This window comes from Larimichthys crocea, chromosome III, assembly GCF_000972845.2.
Source record: "Larimichthys crocea isolate SSNF chromosome III, L_crocea_2.0, whole genome shotgun sequence".
Taxonomy (NCBI): Eukaryota; Metazoa; Chordata; class Actinopteri; family Sciaenidae; genus Larimichthys; species Larimichthys crocea.
In genome coordinates this window covers 19,278,470-19,303,938 of record NC_040013.1, presented here as the reverse complement: position 1 = coordinate 19,303,938, position 25,469 = coordinate 19,278,470, and the positions used below count along the sequence as shown (strand labels likewise).

The following is a 25,469-nucleotide window of genomic DNA, read 5'->3' as shown; positions in this document are numbered from 1 at the left end:
ACGTAAACACTGTTATGCACGCAGGGCTTTCCTCCCCATGTTGGAAAAACAATCTGTCCTATCACTTTATTTTAGCAGTCAGCCTCCCTGGTGACCAATAATAATAATGACGACACAAGCCTTTAACGTGGACCCCCGCAGAAGTAAGGCTTATAAAATAATTAAAAAATAAAAAAGGTGGCAGGTGTTTTGAGTTTGTTTCTGCAACTTGGACAGACATGAGAGGCATAATAGGAAATCCTAGGGAGGGACAAAGTCGCCTGGCCAACGTGTCTGTCTGGACCCGGGACATTTTCTCTTGACATCACCTCCTCTGGTCACTGTTGGGTTACCGGCCAGGGATATTCCACGTCTAGACTTCCTGCCATTTAGTTTGGGGCTGGTGGGCATAGCATAGGGGCATTACACAGATGTTTACCTAATGTTCTGTATCCATCAAGAGCTGTAAATAGCTTATGTAGTCACTGTGAAAGTAAAATAGACAATAAATTTACCCCATGAACATTAAAAACACATTCAAAACAATGAAGTTTGAATGAGCAGGCTTCAATAAAACGGTTCTGAAATGTGATACAGGAAGTGAGTGTGGGGGAGCGAGCACAAAGTTCTAAAGAGTATCTGGAAACTTTGCAGCTTATTCAAACCTTTGATCTGACAAAGTGAAAGTCTTCCACGGCAATCTTGAGCATTCATTAATGAGCCGAAATTAAACCAGACGTACGAGTGCAGGTTGTAAATTTATTTCATGTCCATTCTGTTAGAAGAAAGGCCTTGTATTCGTTCTCCTTCACAAACAGCTCATACAAAAAAAAAAACAGTTACTTAGAAAAATATACATTGATATTAGAACTGAAAACTTGAGATTCAGTGTTGAATTCAAATATACAATTTGCATATTAGGAAACTACAAAAAAAAAAAAAGGTCAGAAAAGGTGGCTTCGATTGAGGCTAGATTCTTGAAGAGAACACGGTGAGCAAGCATCCAAAACAAGGCACTGTCATTTTCCGAACTCCTCATAAAGCTTATTGAGCCTACATTCAGCAAAAAAACCCCCAAAAAACAAATCAGATTTTCAAGTGTGGTTTACGCCTCCCTGTTTCACCCCATCATTGATGCCCCCACTTTCTCTGAAAAAAAAAACATGAGCTAAATACAGGAGAGCCCAGCTACTGCTACAGTACTACAAATCTATGGTTAGCTGACTTTGGAAAGGTCATCAGGTTGAAAAGACAGTGGGGGCTTTTAAGACTAACCCTCACTTTCCTACTCCTGAGTTAAGCTGAATACCCAATAAAAACAACTAAAGTCACTGCTTTTTGATTCAAACAGTAAGAATGTTCAAGGCAAATGTGTCATTAAGAAGCCAGCCGTTAACAACGTACTTAATCCTTTATATCACTTTCCTCATCTTTCCCTTTCAAATTCAATCAAACACATCCTCCACTCTTTCTCGCAGCCCTTCTCAAGTCTTCTCTTGGTACATCATCAATGTCCAATAACGTTCTACAACAGTCCAGACACGGTCTTTTAAAATCTCCTATAAAATGTTCAGTTTCTCTCAATCTGGTCAAGATCCAGCTCTCCCCCGAGCTGGAAAATGTCCCTCTGTGTCCCGCAATCACCCTTCCAGAGGGTGCGTTTACCGCCCGCGATGCCTACAGGAGACCCGGGCCGTGAGTCTACGCTACAAGCAGAGTCGCTATCCAGCTCCTCGTAAGATGAATCCTCTTCCTCGTCATCTACCACCACGTCCTGCCGCGACTCCAGTCCCAGCTCGGGCATAGCAGTGAAGTCTGAATCTGGTTGGCCGGAGGTCTCATAGGTAGGAGGGGGTAAGCTTGATTGGCAGCTGTCTGTGGCTGAGAATCCGGGGCAGCTCAAGCTCTGAAAAGTCTGAAGTTTCTGTATAGAGGAAACAAAAAAAAAAGAGACGTTGGTTTGTGCATCTTAACTTGATGACGTTATAAAAAGGAAAGGGGTTTGTCCGAGTGAATTCGAACTCAGGGTTTACTGAATGTCAGGTTCAGATTGGGCAGCCAAAAGCAGGCCTTCCCTTTCAATGACAGCATGCAAACATGTAAACACCAGTACACGCACAAGCCACTGAAGAACATACACAATCTCGAAAAACTTTCTGGGTTGTTTGAGAAAAACAGATGAGTTTCAAACCACAAAAAGGTATCTCGTTTCAAAATGTGCTCTAGGCCTATTTATCACTGTGGCAGCCACTGTGAAACACATCCTGCACGACTGGAAAGCCAAACCTGTATAGTGGAGGACGTTTCTTGTTTAAGCTATTGTTAGTCACTTTTTATGATGCCTTGTAGTTCTGCACTCGAGGGAGAGTAGCAGAGAATCTGTACGAGAACAACGGCCTGTGTTTCTGCTCTCAACACTTGACCTTAAAGAGATTTAATTCACAAAGGAGTTGTCTCCCGGTTTGCTTTCATACTCTCTTTCCACCGTGAATTCCTCTCCTTGCAACAAAGAAAGGGAGCCTTGCAGCGCAGTGAAGGGGTTAATGATCTCTGGAGTGCCCCAGCAGCAGATGTTGGAGGCATGGAGGTGAATAGAGATGAGGTTTTTCTCTATAGAGCCTCAGCTTACATGACAGACACCTCTAATGTTCCCCAATGTGTTAGGACATTGCTTTTCCTGTTACAATGAACTGGGAGTCTCCCTTTCTTAAATCTCACTTCAGTAGGCTCACTTTTTTCCCCCCCTGCCCTGACTTGGCACACTCCAAAAGAAAACTACAACGCAGGATTTTGGGCGTCTGAGTTGCAGGGTTGCTCACTTTTGCTGGAATAATTTTATATGTAAGCTGCTGGAGCTCAGGATACTTCATCTGCTTGAGGTGATCATGTGAGGGAGTGGGAAGCCTTTGCTGTAGTTACCCCACTGGAGTGGAAAAGGGGATTTCTGAGCCCTAGTTCTCTCTAGTTCAACCCCCAGTATTACCCCACTACTAATTATCACAGCAGAGGAGGAGACGAAAGGAAGAGAGAAAGGAGGGGGAGAGGCAGCTTCTCCACAATATGCTTTCTATAAACTCTACCGAGGCTGACTGGGATTTGGGTGGGTGTGGTAGTAGGTTGGGGGAGCAGGGCTGGATTTCTGTTGTGTACCCAGCTTTGCCTGTGTGTTTTTTTTTCCTCCCTCCTTTCACTTGAGCATACCCCCAACCAGATGGAATACATCCAAACCTATATTCACTATTACCCCACATGCACACACGTAGGCACTCTAACCAGGAGATAATCTAATCATCTACTGACTGAAGAAGTAACACTTGTTGTTGTTGTTGTGGTCCTTAAACTCCACCGGCTTAGTGCGACACTTTCAGAAAGTTGAACTCACAATAAACGCTTTTAAAAGACCGCTCAAATCGAAGCGACGGATGCTGTGGTATCCTAACCTTTAGTATCTTGTATCAAGCTCAAAAAACACTGGATACTACATTTACCTGAATGAAACTTCTTTAATTAAACCTTCCTTCATTTTAATTGCCCACTTCTTTTAATCCGCACACCTCCTGTTTGTAATACAGGCTTTGTGTTAAATAATAAAAAGCTCCTCTGGAGCCTCAGACGACTTTATATTACTGTTTTCAGGGGCTGCTCAGGTCCCAGAGCTCTGTTTGAAAAGACATAACTATCATCCACTTAGGGGGGAGGCAAACAGGCAAGCAGAAATGCAAAAGAAGAAGAGCAACTCTTGTGTCTGTTTACAACCATACGTTGTATGATAAACAGTGGATGGAGCCACCGTGACGTCACCCATAGGTTTCTGAAAAAACAAAACAAAAAAACCCTGGCTACTCCAAAAATGGGCAAAGACGTGTAGCGTGGGTGGAGCTGAGAAGGGCTGAATGAAGCCTGGTTGCTGAATCACACCACCTAAGTCGACGGTGCCCACATGTCAATCTGAGTGGCCACGTTCTTAATAATGCATAACTTATCAAGGTAACTAACTCGCCGCTTGTTTACAACACATCCAAACAAACCATAGAGCGAGACAAAGTCAACAATGTCATCTAACATGGTGATACAAATCTCATGGTCGTTGGCCATAAATAGTATCAAAAAGCAAATTCATTATCAGGATTATGACTTGATTACGCTCATGAGATCCTTTGGATTACACTGTAACGACCTCTTTTTTTCCATACTGATCAACACAAACAGAACGTCCACTTTAACAACATCGTCTACAACATTTGGATTGAAGGACAACGACTGTGGGAAACGCACATGCACAAGTCAAGAGGCTGGGCAAATATACTCCTGATAATTAGGGTCAACAACAAACAACACCCCGCTAAGTACTTATACAAACATCCTGCTGTGAACTTGAATGGACACATACACACATATATATAAATATATATAAATATATATATGTACACATTTACAGAGTGTACACTTACGCACACACAATGTTAGAATCACAATATGAGATTATTTATTTGGATTAGCTCTGTGCTGAAATTAGGTCACATAAATAACATCCAGTGACATGCTGCTCTGAGAAAGACAGGCAAACAGACCTCCAACAGCAAACAACTGTAAAACAAAAGAGAGGGCAGGGTGCAAACAACGACAGGAGAACTTAACTCATTCCTGACAGCCAGGCTACATACTTGCACACCTCTGCATCAATTATCCATGGTGCCGTCTTGTTTGTGAATTCTTTGGTGTGTGTATTTGTCTGGTATTTACTGTACCGCAGAGAGAATGCATGACAGATATGAGCAAATGCCTACAGGTAAGATGAAAAAAAAAAGATGCAAGTGTTGAACAGGCTGAGTTAATACGTGTGGCGTTTGGTGATGCTTTTACCTTTGGGCCAAGTCACAACATGTCCTTACATACACTGCAAGTATTGCACCTCAAGACGCCCACCTAGGTGTTCCCATAAGCCCGCGGGGCTTGACACTCAGCTATGATCACCATGTCTGCCATCCCAGGAATGGAAAGAGGAGGGGAAGAGCAGAGCAGCTCGAACTTGGGCCAGCGAGAAGATATTAATAGAGAGGAGTGAGGAGTTTGTCTGCCAGCTTCCCTGCAGAAATAATACCCCCTTTCTTCACCCTGCCATTTCTCTCCTGAATGCACAGGCACACACACACACACACATTCAAGCATTCGCTCAACACTCCCCCTTTTACCTCCTCTACTGCTAACACAGCTAAGCCAAAGATAGCCTGTAATTTTTCTCCAAAATGTACAACGGCCCAATAGAAGGCATCAACCGGCTATACAAAGACAACACAGGCGTACAACAGTTTCAAAGAAACCGGCCCCACATTCACACTCGCCATTTCCTCAAAAGCAAAGTGTGAGCAACGTCAACAATCATTCAGTGAGTGACCTAGAATCAAGAGATAACATTCCCCATCTGACAGCTGACTACGCCCACTATGCTGAGGAAAAAACAATGAAAGGCCAAGGTAGAAGGGCAGCCAGAGATAAAAAAGAGACGGTAGACAGAGGAGTGAGCTGATATTCACGGCTGACAGGGAGGATATTCAAGGAATTTAGGGGGTGGTCACACGTAAATCCCTGCAGTAGTCGAGTTATAGCCGATTAGCATCACATGCATCTCCAGAATTCACACCCGCCTTCATTGACGTGGTTGAGGAATCTAGAGGCCAAATTACACCATGTTCCACTGAGAACACACACTGGGGACTTGTTACATGTTGACCCTCACCATCCTTTGTTCGTCGAACCTCCAAAAGACGGTAGAGAAGACAAGATGTTCCTTCAGGTGTCACAAATATGCACAGACTACACTTGTTTTTCTTTACCTGGACTTTATTACTCATCCGCACACGCCTATAAAACGGAGGGTGGCAAGTGTGTGTAGGTGTGAGAAGTAGTAATAACTCTTAATTCACACACCAAGTCAGGTCGAAGGCCGGGTAGGCCAGCCTGAGAATGCTGTGATATACAGCCAGCCACTTCTTGGGAAGGGAGGAAGTAGGAGAAAATGTGTGTAGCCAGGGAAAAAGGGAGTAAGAGTGTCATTTAAAAATCACACACATACTGCCAGCGGTCAGTTCACACATCAGGTTTGCCCAAAAACAGCTGAAGTGAAAAACAGTCACATGCCAGAAATGCGATGCGATTCTGACATTTATAACTGCAACGTACAAATCACGCAAAGAACCAAATTCCCATAAGAGGTGTGAAAATCTCTTCTGTTCCCGACCATGCCGGTAATTCCCGCATTCTGTCTTTACTAGAACAGACGTGGGTTGTAACCAACCTTGCATTTCCACATTATCACTTCCTTTTCCAGACAGTTTGCCAGCTACCAGCTTTCCCTTGGCCCTCGCTGAGACAAACCACCTCGTTAACCTATGACAACCACGTGAATCTTCAGTGGGAGTTTCGGGGTTATTTCATTTAGCTTGACAAAGTACTACCATGCTTGTTTAGGTTCCTGGGAACACCAGCAGCCTCTGGCCTAGACTGGTTCTTGACAAAAAGGACTAACAAGTTAACTCTGAGTGGTGTAGGAAGAGAAAGAGAAGTGAGAGAGTACATGTATTCTAAATGACTGTGCCATTGTGCATATGCTTACTTTTCTCACTTCAGGCATGTGAGAGAGGGAGAAAGTAAATCTGAAATGACCCATCTAACCTGCACGGCCTGACTCGTTTCGGCAGTGCCAAGTGTATGCAATCATGCAAGTCAGTTCAAAGACAAAAAAATCCCAAAAACTAAAGTGAAAACAATGACTGTCTGTTAACCTACTGTGTGTGCAATCATTTGCAGAGGTCTGCTCCTGCATTCGAGCACTGCTGCAACCAGAGGTAACGTAAAACTGACTCCATGTGTGTGTGTTTGTGTATCTGTGGGTATACATGTGTGATCATCGTGCTTGATTTTCCCCTCTTAGCTGCTGGCATGACTAGAGGAAACACGCTTGCTAGGCTCCATTACCAAAGCCTTGTTTATCCAACCCTGGCTAGGTCCTGAGGGTGACTGGCTGGGAACACAGATCTTTGGGAAAAGGAAGGGAGGGTGCAGGGATACATTGATGATACTTTCTAATATGAGAACAGGAAAAGGACAATATTTCCATGACAGGAGGCACGATGAGGGATGATTTTTTTTAGAGCATCTAGTGAATGTTCTGAGTCATTACACTGTGTCAGAGTACAGGTCGGCTTCGGTATCAATGGCTTCTACCGGTGCCGTTGCTTCTGTGCAGAACGTCGAGAGCACTGGAGTGAATAATGAAGCAGGATGTAATGCGAAGAATCAAGGTCTCTATAAAAACATCAGAGCACTGCCAAGCATCAAAACAGTACATGTCATTAAAATACTTCCACGGTTCTATTTTCGGTTTGGGTTTGACCAGGGGTCATTCATACTCTGCTGTTCCACTGCTTCCTTTGACCTTACAAAAGAGCAAACAAAAACTTGTCATGGGGAGAGTTGTGTGCATCCAAATATCCCCACTATTAATCACCTTCGGTTGCTCTAACTGCTTGATAGTAGACAGAGGGGAAACCACAGGATGAAGTAGTACAGAGACAGAAAGATGGAAAAAACAGGGAAGAAGCTGCAGAGAGGAAGCACATGTATCGTGAGGGGTTCAACCTTCGGATGGGCTGTTTACCCAACAGAGTAAATGAAATGATAAACCGGAGCCGGGCTTGCTGGAGCGTGGCGCTAGGCAGCGTGACCGAACATGAGGAATGCTTCTTTGGTAAGCACCACTCCCTGAGCTGGAGGGAGGGAGGCCTGAGATCACTTAGCCCCGAAGCCTCGGACCGACAACCCGGAAAACTTAATTCAGCTTGATTTAATCCAGTCCCTTATCAGATTCAGTCAGAGACAGGCACAGTTATGTTTGAGGATCCCTTGAACTTCCCATTGGTCTATGAACAAAAAAGTATTTGTCTGTGTAATAAGTGTGTCTGGTTCAGGATTTAACTAAATGCAATAGAGGACATTTTACAGCATTAAAGCAAGATTAGAAATAAGCTGATACTGATTCATCTTTAATCAGTGAACGACGGGGATAATAAACTCTGTGAAATGAATCAAATTATAATAGCATGCATCCAAATGGATGGGAGTATGCATACTTGTCTGTGCGTGTCAACATGTGTTGAAAATTTCCATCTAACCTGAGTCATCTTTGCCAGGTCCAGGGAGGGTCGCTGCTCCTGGGCATCCTCTGGTCTCCTGCGCTTCATACCAATCTTTTTGTCGTTTAGCACGCAGGGCTGGGACCTGCTTCGAGACAGACACCCCGTGCCCCCAGTTCTCTGGCCGGCACGTCTCCCCAATTCTGGGGTGGAGTCTGGAGAGCTGGCCTCCGATGCCTCTTCCCTCTGGAGCTCCGGCAGACTGATCTGCTCATGGGAGAGGGACAGCGGCCTGAGGAAGTGGTGATGGTGGGAGTGGTGATGATGCGAGGAAGGAGAGGTAGGGGAGACTGGAGAGGCAGTGAATTGAGGGTGGAGAGGCAGTCGCTGGTTGAAGAATGGCAGGTCTAGGGTCCCATCTAAAGGGAAGCTGGAGCGAGAGGGCAAGCTGAAGCTGGAGCTACGCTGCATGGTGGGAAAATGACCGCTGGAGAAGCCTCCTCCTCCTCGGACACTTCCTCCACTGTGGCACCTTCGTTTCTCCACCGTCGTCCACACCCGGGAGCCTTGAGGCCTCCAAGATGAGCGGAAACCACTGAATTCATCAGAAAACGACAGCGAGCGGCACTGACGTTTGCTCGGGGGTGCCGTGGGAGCTTGGCTGGTGGCTGTAGTGGTGTAGTGTGCAGTGGTGGACGTGGTGAGGGAGTTGGGGCTGGCGATGCTGCCATCTCCAAGGCTGAGATCTCTTATCAGACTGGTGATTGCTGTGGCGTTGCCTGGCTCCTTGGCCCAGTGCCAGCTCCCCGGCTCTGGCATCACATCCCACAGGCTCTCCAGACTGGCACCAGACTGGCAGGGTGTTCTCTGCTGGATTGCACAGCTTTGCCCGATGTCCAGCCACCTATCTGCCTCTGCAAAATTGAAAACATACAAACTCACTCTCAGACCTCAACAGCAGCCCCTTTTCTATGTCTCTACCTGTGCAACAAGAAATAATACTCAAAACTTGCATTATGTTAATTATAGCATGGTGAATTCTAGCTTAGAGGAGGAACATTTAATACTTAACCACAGAGACACAAACAGAAATAAGCTTAAGGCAGGAGGGGATGGTTGCAGTAAAGACAAGATGTTTGGAACAGAAAAGGGGATTGTTGTCTTGTAACTGCAGTAGGGAAGAAACTGATCATACACATAGGGTCATTTAAAGTAGTTACACACCGCAAAACACAGAAATCAGACAATATGAGCTTTGAAAAAAAAAAAGGTCATTTGTCTTAGCATGAATGACGGGATTAAGCCGAGAGGCTATAACACTGCAGCTGTACGGTTCAAATCAGTGCTGCTCATGTGGAACTGTACTGAAAGCTGCAAAACAAAACAAAACCAACAGTGAGGCTTTTTTTCCCCTGTAAGCACAGTAACATTTTAAAACCAGCGTTAAATTTGAATGCACTTCAAGGTATCAGTGTTTATGAAGAAGTTGGTTGTTTGCTTACGAAGGATTTGGTAGTGCTCATTAGGATATAGTTCAGTGGCCAATAACAAGACTCATGTGCTATGTCACATTTTTCACATAAACAGGTAAAGGACCCGCAGAGAAACCTCAAAGTAAAACTGCCTATGGAAGAAATCCTAAATTGTTACTTAGGCCAAGACCTGTCAGTTCAACAATTGTTATGGATGCTGTTTTTCAGGTATCGAGTGGATGAACAACCATCATCCACATTCCTGACTATTTAAAACATTGATCTGCAACAGTGATAATTCCAGAAATAAATACAAATTTCAATAGAAATCAACGAGCGTAACACTTGGTAAGTCACTCCCATTAGTAAAGTGTTCAGCAGGATAAGCAACAAGACTTGCCAACTATCTCACCGGCCACACAAAAGAGTCTAGCACACAGCTGTGGGAGATAATACACCTACAGGAAAGTGTCATAGTGGCTCGAACTACCATGGCCAAGTGGTTAAGTTGTGAATCTATTGAATCCTTTGGCTGAAACATCCCCTTGCTGATCCAAATCTCGTCCTTTTGGACGCTCGTCTCTGATTTTGGCATGCTCTCTCACAGCCTGGTGGACGGAAGTCATTGTTTTGGGCGGACAAACAATGTACGGGGGCTACAGTGACGACCTGACAGGAATGCTAGGAAAACAACTTGACAAAGGGAGAAAAGGGATGAACTTCAAAAGGCCACCCTTCGAAAGCAAGAGACAAAGTGCTGGTTGAACTAACAAGACATGCTAGACAATGTTAATGTCAACATTAACAGTGGAAACTGTAAGCCACGCTCCTCCCTATGACGTCACCACGTCTGCCCCGAAGAGAAAAAGGATAGTGAGTAATAGTGAGGCCTTGTATTAACAGTAGTGTGTCTTTTAACGCGGGGGGTAATTACTGCAACACTAACAAGAGCCAATGGGAAATTGTTGACATAGCCAACAGCATATTCAATTACACTTCACTCCCATGAGAGTGATGTGCAACGTTGTGTGGAGGCAGGTGCACCCTGATCATGAGAGGGGGATGAGTGACAGGCAGAGAAAGGGAGAAGTGAGAGGCCGAGTTAACAGAGGGGATAAACAATCAGACGGTTATAACGGGGGTCGCTGACCGTGATCGTTCAACTTATCAGGGGATTAAAGGGGGAATCCATTATGCATTTGTGAAAGTATACTATGAGAGGATCTGACGTCGACCACCGATACTGTCCAGATCTTGAGTGAATGCATTTTCATTGCATTAAAGAGGAAGCATGTAAGGAAAGACACAAATGAAGACAACTTACCCACAGTTCCACAGGAGAAGAGGGTGGTCCCTCTGCTCATGGTGTGGAGGTCACGCTGTGGAGGACAGACACAAAGAGAGGAACCGAGAGACAGGGAAATACAAAGTTAACCAAAACATGGGAAACAAAAAGTACATGATGTTTGCACTCAAGCAACAACCAGACCAATACAAGTTTCATCTTTGTACGTCCAGAACTTACTTTTACTGCAGTGCAATTCAAAGGTTGTTGAGTATTTTTATTTTATGCTACTTTATAAATCCACTCCACTATTCACTGTACTGCATTTATTTGACAGCTAGTTACTGTGCAGATTAAAATTTTAAAAACTATAAATGAGCATAATAAAATATGATGCACTGTTATACAGATTACCCAACCCATTGCTGGAAATTAACCTACACAGCCCAACAGTATCAAATAGTTAAAGTAACTCCATATCAGCCAAATACAACCTTGAAATGCTTAATTAAAAACTGTACTATTTATATCTTTTTATTAATAATCAACTGACTACGTGCGATGTCGCTCGTAGTGGTGAACACGCAAGCTTTACAACGTCTGACTAAACTCTACCTGCTCAGCACCGAACAGCACAAGGTTAACGACTAACTCGTAAACATACCTCCCCTCAAGAGTTGGAAGAGTAAGTGGAGACCAAAACAGAAAGTGAATATTGGACTTGCATTCAGAAACATAGATGTCTGCAGGATGTATAGAGAAGTTCGCAAAAAGAAATTCTGATGATTACAGGCATTTCTACCGAATACTTCTTCCACCACAAGTCTAACTCAGCAAAAGGCTAAAAAACAGAAAGAAACTGCTACGCTCAAGCTCTGCAAAAAGTAAAGAAGCATTGATTTAAACTTTCGCTATACAATAAGCACATTTCTTCACTTATTATAAACCCATGTAAGGCCAGACTCAAATTACCCAGTTGGCTCAAACTTCACCGTATATTCTCAGTCATTCAGGTCATTGTATCCAGCGAGGGATATTATAAACCGAACTAGTGTAGTTTCTGAAGACGTTTCGCCTCACATCAGAAGTGAAAAAGACTTCAAGAAACTTCTTCAAGAAACAAAGCTCATACGATAACCTTTAACGTCGACTGTATACGCGCTTTAGTCTGTGTGAAGAACAAAAGGTTTAGCGAGTATAAAACAGTTTTATCTACCCACGCCTATCATCTAAGACACCTACTCTCTTATAGTTCACTTCTGACAACAGGGTGGTGGCTGCTGTCTGCACAAAAGGACAAAGGAAAGTGCCGTGATACATTGCTCTGACTCACCTTGAGGTTATTACCACAACAGAAAATGTTTTCTAAGATACGAAGCAAAAGGTTTCAAAACAAAACCTATCATGTTGCAGAAGATGATAAAATGAAAATTAGATTTAGTAGACTCAAACTTCTGGCCTTTAACGTGATTAACTTTAGGCATGAAAAGGTAATATTGAGCTACGTGAACTAAACTTGGGGCTTGTCGTCTTGACTTTGATGTCAATCTGTGTTAAAGATGTCGATGATTATGGTGACACACTTCCACTTGAGAGGTTGAGTTTAGAGACAAAATCTAAAAGTCTGAAGAGGCAGGAAAGATGTCAGCAGGAAGGGTGAAAGCTTTGATCAGATTACAACATTACACATCTAATCGAATCTAATGCTGCATAAATTCAGCTAAGCTGAGATAAAAATAAAACTGATTAAATACTCTGAAAACAAGGTGTAGGTGGAAAAAAAAAATCCTTTAGTTTGTCACCCGTCTGCAGGTGTGTAGCATGTTTAGCTTGTTTTAGCACAAACGCTGAAATAAAGGAAAACATTTTGGTGAAATGAATAAATGCCTTTCAGGTACTCCAAATTCATCAAATGCACATGTTAACATACAGTAATTAAATCACTGTCATATGAAGCATCCCTGCTGGACTTCTGAGATGCTAACATTACCGAAAGAGTGCAAGCTAAACTTAAACCACAATATCTTGTTTCATTTTTTTTTTATTTAGAAATATTACATGCACAACACACTATATACACGCTATAAAGATTGGCTGCAGTTGCTAGAAAGTACTGTATATTGTCTTTATACTTTGGACTGAGCTATATTGGGCTAGTGTCCCATCCTGCAATCTTTGTGTTGCACTAGACTAAACATATTCTGGATCTCTTCAATGCACCAAGATGAAACTGGTATGGGTCTTACCTGGCTCGAGGTAATTTATTTCACAACAGGGCAACTAGATTGTGTTGTGCAAGTGAGTATAGGTGACTAATCAGAATCAGAAATACTTTAATACTTCAATATTTCCAGGGGGAAATTATTTTTATTTAAGTGAATTATTTAAATTACTTAAACTACAGGTGGTATTTGCAGTCATGCACTTTTGCTGACTACTGCCCACTGTGTAGATCTTTAACTGCAACAATATTTAACAACCCGTTTGTGTGAAACTAAAAAAAAAAAAAAGGTTTCCCTCACCAGCCGTCTCTCGATGTTTTTGGACCTTACATCATTGACACCCTTCTTCTTTTCCAGTGTTTTCAAGAAAATGATCACCATGGTAACACGCAGCTCTGCTCCAGTCTGTTCGGATGCAGAAGAAGGCCACGGACAGCCATTTTAGACGAGGACGGAGGGCAGATAGTACATTTGGGCGAAGCAGACGACCGGATGGTGACCTCCCATCTGCAGAGCAGCCCTCAAGTGCTGATGTTGCTGGTGGTGTTGGAGGTAGGAGGGTGTCTCTCACACTTGAGCCGATCCCTGTGGTTATGAAAAGAGACGAGATATAAGTACTAATTTAAATACTGACTCTCAAACTTTTCTTCTTTAGTTTATATTTAGGACTGTGTTAATACAGATATTATCCAGCTTGCCACACTGTGCTTGCAGATATTTTGGAGGACAACTAAATGATGCCTAAACACACCTCAGGTTTGAGTATAGCTTAATGCACATTATTAAGTAAGTACAATAACAATCATAGAATAGGCCAAATCAGGCTGCCCGACAAAAATGTTTGAAATATGACAGTATAAACTGATGACTTTTACACATTTTCTTCTTCATCTGCTGAAGACAACAATCTGGCTCATGTAAGTCCCTATAAACATGTTTCATTCAATACTAAGAAAAGCATGCAAACTGCAGTTAGTGTGCCCTGCCCATAGCAGGTCCAGATAAAAAACACACAAAAATACTATAATCCACCTCTTCACTCAAAGATGTGTTTTGCTTTTTGTTACTTCACTTGGTTGTGTAGATTTTTTAATGAGGAAAAGCACAGATTTTAACTGAACTCTTTTGTGAAAAGAAAGACACAAAATATCCCAAGAATGTCTTAAAATGTACTACACAAATTCAAACTGTTTTTTTTTTTTACGACTTTAGCTTTTGTCCCCCAAAAGATGTGTTTCTCACAGACAGAAATGGGTGACAGGCAAACAGAAATGGTGTGACTTTTTTTTTCCTTCTAAAAGGCACATATAACAGTACTTTCATGTGTGGATGATCAGTTACCTCTTTAGTTTTGTAGTGCAACATGAAACAGATTCACATAGATATTGTTTTTATTCTAAAGATGTATTTAAAAAAAAAAAAAGGTGTGTAAAAGTTAGCAGTATTTATTGGCAGGAATTAAATATATAATATTCATTAATATGTTTCCATTAGTGTATAATCACTTGACAATAAGAATTGTGTTTTCATTGTCTTACAATGAGCCCTTTATATCTTACAGTGAGAGGGGGTCCTCTTCCATGGAGTCGGCCATGTTGGACTGCCATTTTTTTACAGTAGCCCAGAAAAGACAAACCTAACACTAATCTAGATATGAACTATTTTTGCTAATGTCAAATTCACAGCCTGACTTTTTTCTTAAATGCTTGGAAGGAGTGTGGGGAGTATTAATTTGGTTGCCACTAAATTCTACACACTAGACCTTTAAGAAATGACATATGTCGTTGGATTCAATCCCACGAACAATTTTATAAATCTATTTTCAGTGAACTGAAAAAAAAAGAAGAAGACTATGTTACATATAGGCCTAGCCTATAAAACTAGCCCACGTTTGAATCTAATTGCTGGCCTAAAGCAGCGCTTCACAACTGAGGTCCACACCAAGCATACATTTTTACCAACAAAAATAGGACGAATAACATCATTTCACTTCTGATATAGCTGAGAAAACGAAGCGCTGACTTATGTTTTTGCATTTAACAATTTAACGCCACCCCTAACGGTTATAGTAACTTAACCACTTACTTCTCCATATAGTTACGTGCCTATAAAGAGCCTTTGCAACAAAAAAAAAAAATGCTGCCATATGCTAAATTGTTTCCTTGTCCTTTATGTCAACATAATCCGCAGAACATATGGGAACCTAAACATGTGGGAACAAAAAGCAAAGTTTAGCTAAACCGGGGGGGGGGGACAAAAAATAAGACATCATATGACTATTCTTTATTCTACTACTACAGATGTGGCTAAAAAACATGAATAGAAAAGGAACATATATGGAGCTGCGGTTGTCTTTTTTGACTGTCTGCACCCACAGAGGGTGAAGCATATACAGTAGCTGCTGCAGTAAACACAAACTATTAAATGCTTGGAGGGAGTTACAGTACATGTAAAGCAGATGGTCCATATGCTTTTATTTTTTATAGCAAACATGTCTTGTCATGTCTGCTGAATTCAGCCTCTTTGAAACAACTTAATGCATGAGAAGGATCAAGGGCAAGTTCAGTTATGCTTCCTTTATTCTTAGCACGGGAAAAAAAAAAATCAGGAAGAGCCACAGTGACCTTCAGCTTGAGCTTCTCTCCTTCATTAGCCAACCACCAAACACACTGACAGCATCCAATTAGAGAGTACCAGCATAGCTCAGATCCCCCAATCAACTGCTGGCTAATGACAGCTTTCTGCTGTGGAGCAACACATGAGGCTAATGGATCTTCCAGATCCACTATGTTATCCTGCCTGTGTAACATGTGGTTTCATGGTAAGTAAGGGTTGTTGCACTTATATAACATGCTTTAAAGAGAAGCAAGTGTTCACTGGATATCAAATGAGTTTTGTGGGACGGTAACTTGTGCAGAGAGAGGGGATAAAAGAGGACTCATCATAAAAGAAAGATGGACAGGTTGTTCGCAGGGATTTCATAGAGCAATTTTATACCAGTCAAGCCGAGTCTTGTTGCTTTGCTATGTCATCTCTATACCTTCCCTCTTCTCCAACCCCATGACTACATGAAGACTATAAATGCTTCATGTAGGCCTGCCCCAAACCAACTACTAGCATATGACTCCCATTATCTCCATTTATCCCGGAGAGTCAGTGGAGCACAACTGGGCCTCCACAAGCAAGAGGGTCTGGTACTGGTGGTGGGAGTCAGAGGAGGAGGGAATGTTCTTGTTGATCAGTTTTGCAGATTGCTTTACTGATTAGGACTGACACTGAGTAATGGGCGCGGCAATGTGGCTGGGTTTGGTGTGTGTGGTTAGCTGAGGTGCATGACGGTCATGTGTAAAGATTGTTACAGTGTGCCGTTTCACTGATGCTTTTGCTCGAAGGTGTGACGAGTTAGTTCAGCCATGGCTGAAACAACACCTTGAGTGTGTCCATATATGCATGCCATCGTGCAATCGTATATGTGCGTGCATGTGTAGGGTCATGGGAGAGGGCAGACCGAGTGTGAAGTCAAATCTGGAGCCATGCTTACCTAATGAAACAGCTCCTTATGATGGGGAAACAAGAGTTTAATGAGAGAGAGAGCTATAGAGCAGATTTTCACTGCTTACAGGGAGTCTTGGCTACATCTCACTGTTTGAAAAAACTTTGTTTGACTTCCTGTCATACTGAAGAATAACCAGGAAGGGATCAGTTTGTATGACACCTCACCCACAGGTTTGATCGGACTCGCAATCAGACACACATTTCTATCGTGTGGTGTGTCTCACAAAGCCAGCCAAAATCTCCCATGCTCATATTTACATCATTCACTGAGTGAATAATAATTCACCTAAGTCAAACACCAAATAAAGAGGACTGGCTTAAATTATGATTTGACATGGACCCCCTTGATACTTCCCATCATCACACAGTTTAAACAAGGCATTGTAGATGTCAAATTAAACATTACAGTGCAACTGGATGTGCTCGTTCTCCCCTCAGATTAGTTTAATTACAAGAATTCAGGCTCAGGATAGCTGCTATGTTTTTCGAGTTTGACTGCGGTCCAGCAAGTTATGATCAGTATTAAGACAGGCTCTGAGTCATCTATTTATCATACACCCTACTTGCAATAATGCCAGTCCCACGCAAATGTCGACTGAGGTTTGGCTGACGAGGAGAAGAAACGTCTAGCTTCGCGATGATATGTCAAATCTGGTCTATGTAATTGCGCAGATGAAAAATTGCATTTGAACAGAACTGAACTGAAAGCGTCATCACTAAATGGAAACTATGATGCCATTTGCACCTTTAAAACATTCTAGGTTCATGTAACTAAATGTGACCCCATTGTAAACTGAAATCTAATGGTAATTCTAGTCAGATTTGTGTACGGCGGGGTGCAGACAGCAGCTCTTGGCTCACAATAGCCAGTGACTCAGGAGGGCACTAGAAAGGGCAGCTAAGATAATATGGCTCCTTGCCCGGGACGTGATTTGTACAGGCAGATGAATAGAAGCCTATTTGGGGCCCCCTAAAGTTCTGTGACGGGGTGTTTGGTGTCCATCACCAATTGGCTCTGGTTACTGCATACTTGTGCGGAGCGCGTCTGGTGTCAAGACTTTGATCGGTGGCTGCAGCTGAAAGAGACCAACTCATTTCATACTAATGAAATGATGAGGAGCAAACAAACAAAACACTGCGTGGGCGATACAAATCCGAAACCTCGTGCGTATTAGATTCTGATTTCGAAAAGGTTAAATATTAGCCATGAACTAAAATTTTTGCAGTTTTATCAGGCTGGCCTTGTAAACGCATATTTTCTGGAGTAAGAAGCTGGATGTTGACATCTGTTTTACGTAGTGGATATGGCCATGGGAAACAAAAACTTAAAAAACATCAAAAAGAAAAGTTTTGCACGCTCAGGTTTTTTGTAGTCTGGGTTGAATAAAAGTGAGAGCCATTCTTTTGTTAAAGTCTGCTGTGCGGATTGTTAATTCAGGGTGAACACACAGCCACCCCTCTCTCATATAATGAGGCTGAGGTCGTAAAAATGGTCCTAGGGAGGTCAAGGCATACCACTGAATGCTGTGGCCATCACCCTAGTACCCACTGGCACAGGAACACTAGCCAAAAACAACACGCCATCACACAACTAGATCTTCAGAAGTGCATAAACAATGAAGAGCTTATTCAGTCAAACTTTATGCGTTGTCAGTAGACAGTTCTGGCTTCCTTTTGCAGATTCCCCTAAACGTTTCTCTAACGACAGTCCATCAACCAACACAACCACCACTTAAAGCCTCTACTTAATGAGATATTTAAAAAGATCACTGGCCTCATTTTTACTTTAGAATAGGTGTGGTTACCAATAACAACAGCTCTGCAATGAAAACGGAAAGTCCAGTTTAATATTGCTGTTCTTGTCACTGCTCAGCTGGCATAAAGACACACGAGCGCACCACGCATAGGCACACTTCCCTTTGCAGTATACGGCTTGTGCTTCCCTTGTGGTCACATGCCGCTGCTGAATTGGGTGTGGAACACGCTCACTTTATTACCAAATACGTGAAAAGAGACAACAGCATGTGATCCACGAAGCATTATGACACAGAGTTTACTTCAAATAACCTGATGACCACTTCTGCTTTTAAAAAAAGAACACAATAAACTAGTGCGAAAAACACCACACCCTGATTTTACACTAACACTATACACACTGTATAGTAAAGTAAGTAGCGACTTGAGCCACCCCCACTGTTTACTTATGTGTGACAGCTTCAAGATAACAGCTACAACATATCAGCTATTGATACATTCACTTCCAGAGCGCAGATAAGTAACGTACAACATGTAATGTCATATTATCTTGTCACAACACAGGGATTTTTTCCATGTAAAGTCAGTAAGATATTTCTTAAGAGCCAGTTTCTCTCCGAGTTACTTCATAAAACAGTTGCTAGGTTGTACACTGTTTCTAGGAATTTAATAGGTAGCCATAGCAACCAAACACAAAATACAAAACAGTGACAACTGGTGATGTGAAAAAGGCGAAACATCACCCAGCCAGTAAAGAACAATATCTGAACAGCTCATCTTTTCTTTATCAGTGTGTGTATATTTGTCATAGGAAACTGGACTGTTGAACAGGAACAGTTTACACGGTGACATGCAACCTGCAAACGCAACGCAGCCTCTCTATTTAGGCAGCCTGAAATTTATTTGGGGTCGACCTCTGTGCCTCAAATCAGGACTTAGTTAACTGAAATCTTAAGAAGGCTGACAGGCGTAGGATCAGGTGTTTCAGTTTGAGTAAAGGAACGTATGGGGCCTCTTGCCCCCTGGAGTGACCCTCGCATGCCATGACTCTCCATACATCAGGTACCCCACTAATTACACTACCCCCCTTCTATCAATCTGTGCCTTTCCGTCTGTGGTTTCTTCCATTATCCATGAGTGCCTGTTCTGTTCTGTGCACACTAACCACAGCCCTAATCCATCAGGGATACATTACATGGGAGCCTCCAGTGCTGCGAGCAATCCCCTGTAATTGCTCAGCTCTATAAGGGGAGACCACTCCTATATTGTGTAAGCAAGTGATGTTATACAGATTGTCACTACCAATCAACCAATAAAGTGACATTGCTGCCGTTACATAATACCACACTCGTGTTGTGGAGGTGTATTTGTGGGTAAGTTGAGAGTGCGTACGGGTGGGAGAATGTCAGAATGAAAACTATGAGCAGCATTCCATCGGTCCATTCATTCATTCAAGAGGGGGGCTCAGCTCCCCACATGGACCTGCTGATTGCTCAGCACAGTGTGGAGTAGGGGTGTAAAACAGATGAATCGCAGAGTTGGTTAGAGTTCTCCAACCCCTTGAGGGGGTTGTCAATAAGTTGTCAAAAGCACTTATTTGAACATGTCCTTCAGAGCAAGATTTGCATACGTTTTAACAGTGCTGACTGAACACTGTTGTTTTACATTTTACACTTATAGCACTGTTGTTCTCACGGGAATTTTCAAAAATTTAATCGAATCAAATTGTGGGCAGGATATGTGATTTGATCTGATCTTTTCTGAAAGAAGTGAAACAGAATGTTGTTAGATTCAATCATCAGAACCCCACTGTGCAGTGATGAGGCCCATATGCTAGACTAGGAAGAAGTGACAGCAGAACATTGTTTGTATCTGTCTTTTACTTTTACAAGGCTTGAAGTTGGAACAGGAGTGAAAACTGCCTCTCTAACACACACACAGACACACACAGACACACACACACACTAAAGCTTAAACTTCTCAATTGCAATTCTTCTGTTACATCTCCATGTGCGCCACCCTAAATCTACTTCCTGACTGTCTGAATCGGCTGAACTCCTGCCAGTAGGCTAATAGGTTGCAAATCTTGCTGCACACTGGTTCTCAGTCGTGTGCTGTTGTTTGGAATGATCTGCAGGTGTATGTAAAAACATGCCGACAGGCTCAAACCCAGTATAGTGACAACCAATTAGACTGCAAAAGCCTCGAGCTGGTAGTTATGACACATGTCGCCATGAGATGATTGGTCTTCTTTGTGCAAGCAGGATTGTCAGGACACATTGGCTGTGTACTCAAGCCTAGACATGCACAAAAAGCCACCTGTAACACATGAAGTGTCGGACTTGAATGAGGAAACTGTAAAACTGCAACTGTAAAAAGTACTATACTTTGTTTAAGTTGTGTAACAAGTGTTCAGTTTCCAGAAATACATCAAATTAGTCTGTCTGTACCAAACACAGAAGCTTTCATTTCTCTTTTTCTTTTCTTTTTTTGAAGGGACGGGGGGATGGGGGTGTTTCACCAGACTGGATCTACAGAGAAGCCATCGTCATCATCATATTGCATGATTCAGATATGAGGCTATGTGATGGCTGACACGTTGAGGAGAAGCTAATCTAGAAGTTACTGAGAAAAATAGCTGGAACTGTGCCAAACACTGTCATTCATAACAGGCGTGTTACGATGGCAGGAAGCGACAAAAGACAAAACATGATGAGCTCATCTGAAATATAATTTTTCCAGACAGATGCAGGTATGCACATGCACAAAACACTTTAATACCATCAGACACTGGATATGCAAACAAACTCTGACTAACAAATCTTTTCTCAGAAGGAGTTTGAACTAAGACCCTGAGGGTATGAAGTCACTCATTTGAGAGTCAAAAAAACAACAGAGCTAACTTTTTCCACTTTTTTTAAACTTCACTATAACCACATAGACACACCACGGTGAAATGTGTCGATGGGAGTATTCCTACTGCATCCCTGAATGCTTTTTATCTCCAGCTAGAGTCTGGTGCTTGTGTTGGGGGGTTGGGGCAATGCTACTCTGGTGTATGTGAGAATGCCTCTTTTCTTTTCTTTTCAGCTGCAGGTCTTCGGCTCTGTGGGCGTCGAGACGCCAGACTTACAAATCTATCATGTTAATGAGGAAGGAATATACAAAATGAAGAATGGGGCCAGCATTGAAACAAATATAATGAAAATGAAATGAAATAAGGATGGTGTTTTTGTTTTTAACTCCCCGGAGCCAAAGTGGTATGAGTTTCAGTGCGTCTGAAGCAGCTGAAGTTATGACTGCAGGTCACAGAGAAGAAAGGGAAGCTTCTGAAATGAATAGAGGGTAGCATGGAGGCAGAGACAGGCATGGCTAACAACCCTTTTCTGGTAGCTTTGCATAATGCCTTGAGCCAGAAAACAAGAGAAAGAAAGAGAACCACAGTATTAGTTGAACAGAAAAACAAATACAAATGATAAGCAGGCAAAAAAAAAGAAAAGAAAAAAAAAAAGTGAGAAACTGACATAGGGCCGAAAGTGGCAGAATGTGTGTGGACTGAGGGAGAGTTGTACACACAGACAGAGAATGGACCAGAGGCTTGCTCAGCACACAGGCACACAGCTGCCCACAGACAGAATGGGGCTCTAATAGGGCCTTTTGCCTGAAACACAAAGACGTTGCAAATGTGTGCGTCTTAAGCACACACTGGAGTGCAGAGTGGTCCCCTTTAAAAACCCACCGACCTTAATTGCTCCCATAAATTATCTCTATAGTATGCCCAAAACAAGTCTACAGACTAACAATGCCCAGATCTGTTGGTGAGTAAAATTGTAGTGCATCAGGTTGTAATGACTCTGTGATGACAATGTGTTAACTGCTTCTCCCTCTTCAGTCAGATATTGGGCTGGGTATGGAAGCACTAAATGCTTCCATAACAGTGAGTGTAAAATGCAATAATTCATTTGAAGTCTTAGAAACTTAAGATAAAAACAAGAGATAAAGTAAGCAGCACATTTGCAGGTTCACGCCAGAATTTGATAAATTAAAAGATAACGCTTGTTTCGCTTGAAGCTGTAACATTCCAGCAGTGGTTTATTTTGGAAATCAAAACAAGGTGCAGTCATCATAATCTTCCCAAAACTGGAATGACAGATCAGAAATATTCAGAAAAGTTTCCTCTGAACCGAACCAAACCAGTATTCGTGAGGCACCCTTATCAACAAACCCTTTGTAATTAGACACTAGAGCTGACATGCGATTACATCTTGTGCCAGCTTTCTGCTTCACCTCCAACCTGAACTTAAGCTACACCTTGCATCTGTGAGAACATTTTTTAAAGCAGGATTCTTGAGAAAATCATGCTCACATTTTTCCTTTCAAGTTAACAGAAACTAGCCAGCCTTCATTTCAAGTCAAGGACGACTGCAGCAATGGTGGCAGTAGGAGACATTTCCAGGTATTTCCAATTAGGGGACCCTGGTGCCAAACCAGTTCTTCGTGGTATTGTGTTTATGGTGTCCACAAAAATCAACCAACTGCCATGCAATATTAGAGAGGGCAAAACATAAGCACCAACAGTTACTTCCTAACCTACAATGGAAAGGAAATAACACAAATAAGCAATCGCTGTCACTGACCTCCATTTTCAGAGTGAAAGCAATAAATAAACGTGAACCCTGTCCTGTGATGAAGATAAATAACCCCCTATAAATATAGATAAACAGATATTAGAAGTCAATTCAGTAGGGTGGACTCTTATCTTATCATTTCCCAATATGGATAAGCTCAGTTTTAGTTACATAAATGTGTCACATAACAACAGTCATAACAACTCCAAGGATGCAGCCTGGTATCTTTGCTCTGAAAACTAAAAACAAAATTGAGGAAGAACAAAGCGGCTCATAGTTTCAGCCTATACAGCATGAAAAAAAAAGAAAAAGATCATAACTCTAGCAAGTAAAGCTCAGAAACTATCCTAATTAGTAATTACAGTAGATTATCACTAGAGGAAACAAAAAACCTAAATGTGTGGTGCAGATTGGTGAAAGATATGCCACCAGGCCTTGTGACTCAGAGCACTCAAGTTGTGGTGAGGAGATGTGTGTCAGTGAGCTGCAGAACAACCACACTGCCTCTCTCCACCTACAGGTACCTTTGCTTGACAACAGCCTGAACTTTAAGCTGAGGAGCTCAGGCTTTAGGCCTGATGCTTGAAACTCTCTATAAACATCTGATTTAGTAAAAAAAAAAGTTAGAATAACTAAGCTCGAGTCAAAAATGTATATACAGCACAAACAGCACTTTTTTTGGGGGGGGGGTGCCTACATCTTGTTTAAAAGCAGCAACAGAGTGAGTGACAAAAATATCATAATCACTAACTTTTTTTTTTTTCCTGATTTGTGCCCGAAAGCAACACAACAATGTTGTGTCATCTAGCGTTTCAGTCACAGGAGGAAACCAAGCATGAGCAAGACAAAGTGAACTTCAACAGCAAGTTGAAAGAAACATGATGATGCACGCCTGAACACAGTTTTCTTTATAATAATCATGTATGCCCTTTTTACTACCTGGCCAGCAGAGGCTCTGTCGAAGTTCAGGTCATCTTCAACAACAACAACAACAACAAAAGAAAAAAAAAGAAAAAAAAAGGGAAAGTAAGAAAAAAAAAAATCACGCAGAGTTTCTGGCAGCAGTTGCAGCCGCCAGTGCAGCGATGCCAGCCGCAGGACTGAGCAGGACTGCGAGCAGCTGAGAGCTCGCCGCTGCTTTCAGCCTCAGCGCTGCTTGTAACAATATCCGCGTCCGGACAAACCATGTCGACGAAGAAAGAGGGGGGGCAGAAAAACAGCAACAAGATTAAATATCACCCAAAGGGGACTACTAAGTTGCCGTGCACTTGTATAATTTAAATATTAATTAAAAAAAACACAAACATGTTTCGTATATGATCACACACTGCTTAAAATTATATTTACAACAAACACACACCACCCCTTCCGAGTCGGTACGTTCCGCTGCGGTCCTCCCTGAGGCATTTACGATACTCATGTGCTACTTTGTATTACTACGCTTCTCATTGATGTTAATGAAGCTAATAGGTGCAGACATGCCAGGACTACAAAGAAAGCTTGTTGTCGTGTGTTTTGATGGTTTCTTTTTTTGGTCTGTATTAGAAAACAAATACCAAACAATGGCTAGAAAATATAATATAGATAATAAGATAATATATTGTGTTGTGATTCATCTTTGGTAGCTATTACTCAAAAGGCGTCAAGTGAACAGGTCTACAAAAAAAAATGCTTTGAAAGGAGGAAATCTTTCCCATTTCCACATTGGCTCTCCCAGCTATGGAAAAACTTCACTGCTACATGGTGGAGTAATTCAATCAATCCACGAAAATCCCATTAGGTGACCTTCAAACGTGTTTCCAGGGAGATGGAGTGAAAAAAACATAAATATTTGCAGTATCACACTTGAGAGGTTAAAATGAAAGCATGGTATTCATGCTGGTAGGGCAGCCAGTGGGCTATGGCATCAAGTCTAAAAGCTTATAGGTTAATATTATGAGTGGAATAAAAGTGTAGCTTCAAACCTGTGCCAACCCAAAAGCCATGAAAGTGCTGACAGTGGTAAATGTACTGTACAGCTCAGTTCAACCCTGCAAGAACCACAGTTGTATGTTTTATTTTACTGCATGGTGGATGGTAATTTAAAAAAGATGAAAAAAAAATGGTTCCAACTTCCTTTAGATGAAAATAAACCCTTTAAACATGAAGCTGGTTTGACTTCCTGAATAAGTGTACAGTACACAGTGCGTGCCAAGATATATCTACAGTTTCAAAACAACAAACACACATAGGCCTATGTAACTGTTGGCACACAGTGTCAGGCAAGGGCGTAAATATGGACAGTGCAGGTGCTGGGGCCCATATGAAGGGTGGGCCATAGAGGGAACAAGACCCTTGTGACTGATTAAAAGTGCAACCTCAAGAGAGCATAACTCATATGATTAAAAATGGTGCCACCACAAAAACTGTTAAATATATTTTCTTTGGTATACAGATATGCT

General features: G+C 42.1%; 1 protein-coding gene across 2 annotated transcripts; it reads right to left on the bottom strand.

The window, feature by feature from the left end:
• Positions 1-724: 724 nt before the first annotated feature.
• Positions 725-24,180, bottom strand: LOC104929683 (protein FAM53B). Of its 2 annotated transcripts, none has more exons than XM_019269298.2 (5): positions 23,968-24,180; positions 13,391-13,675; positions 10,908-10,962; positions 8,151-9,025; positions 725-1,903 (listed from the first exon to the last, which is right to left on the bottom strand). In XM_019269298.2, exons 2-5 carry the CDS (start codon positions 13,469-13,471, stop codon positions 1,550-1,552), a joined length of 1,365 nt encoding a protein of 454 aa, XP_019124843.1. In that variant the 5' UTR covers positions 13,472-13,675; positions 23,968-24,180; the 3' UTR covers positions 725-1,549. The 2 variants fall into 2 exon arrangements, with proteins under 2 accessions (XP_019124843.1, XP_019124844.1); XM_019269299.2 differs by lacking the exon at positions 23,968-24,180 and adding an exon at positions 15,176-15,194.
• Positions 24,181-25,469: the final 1,289 nt, after the last annotated feature.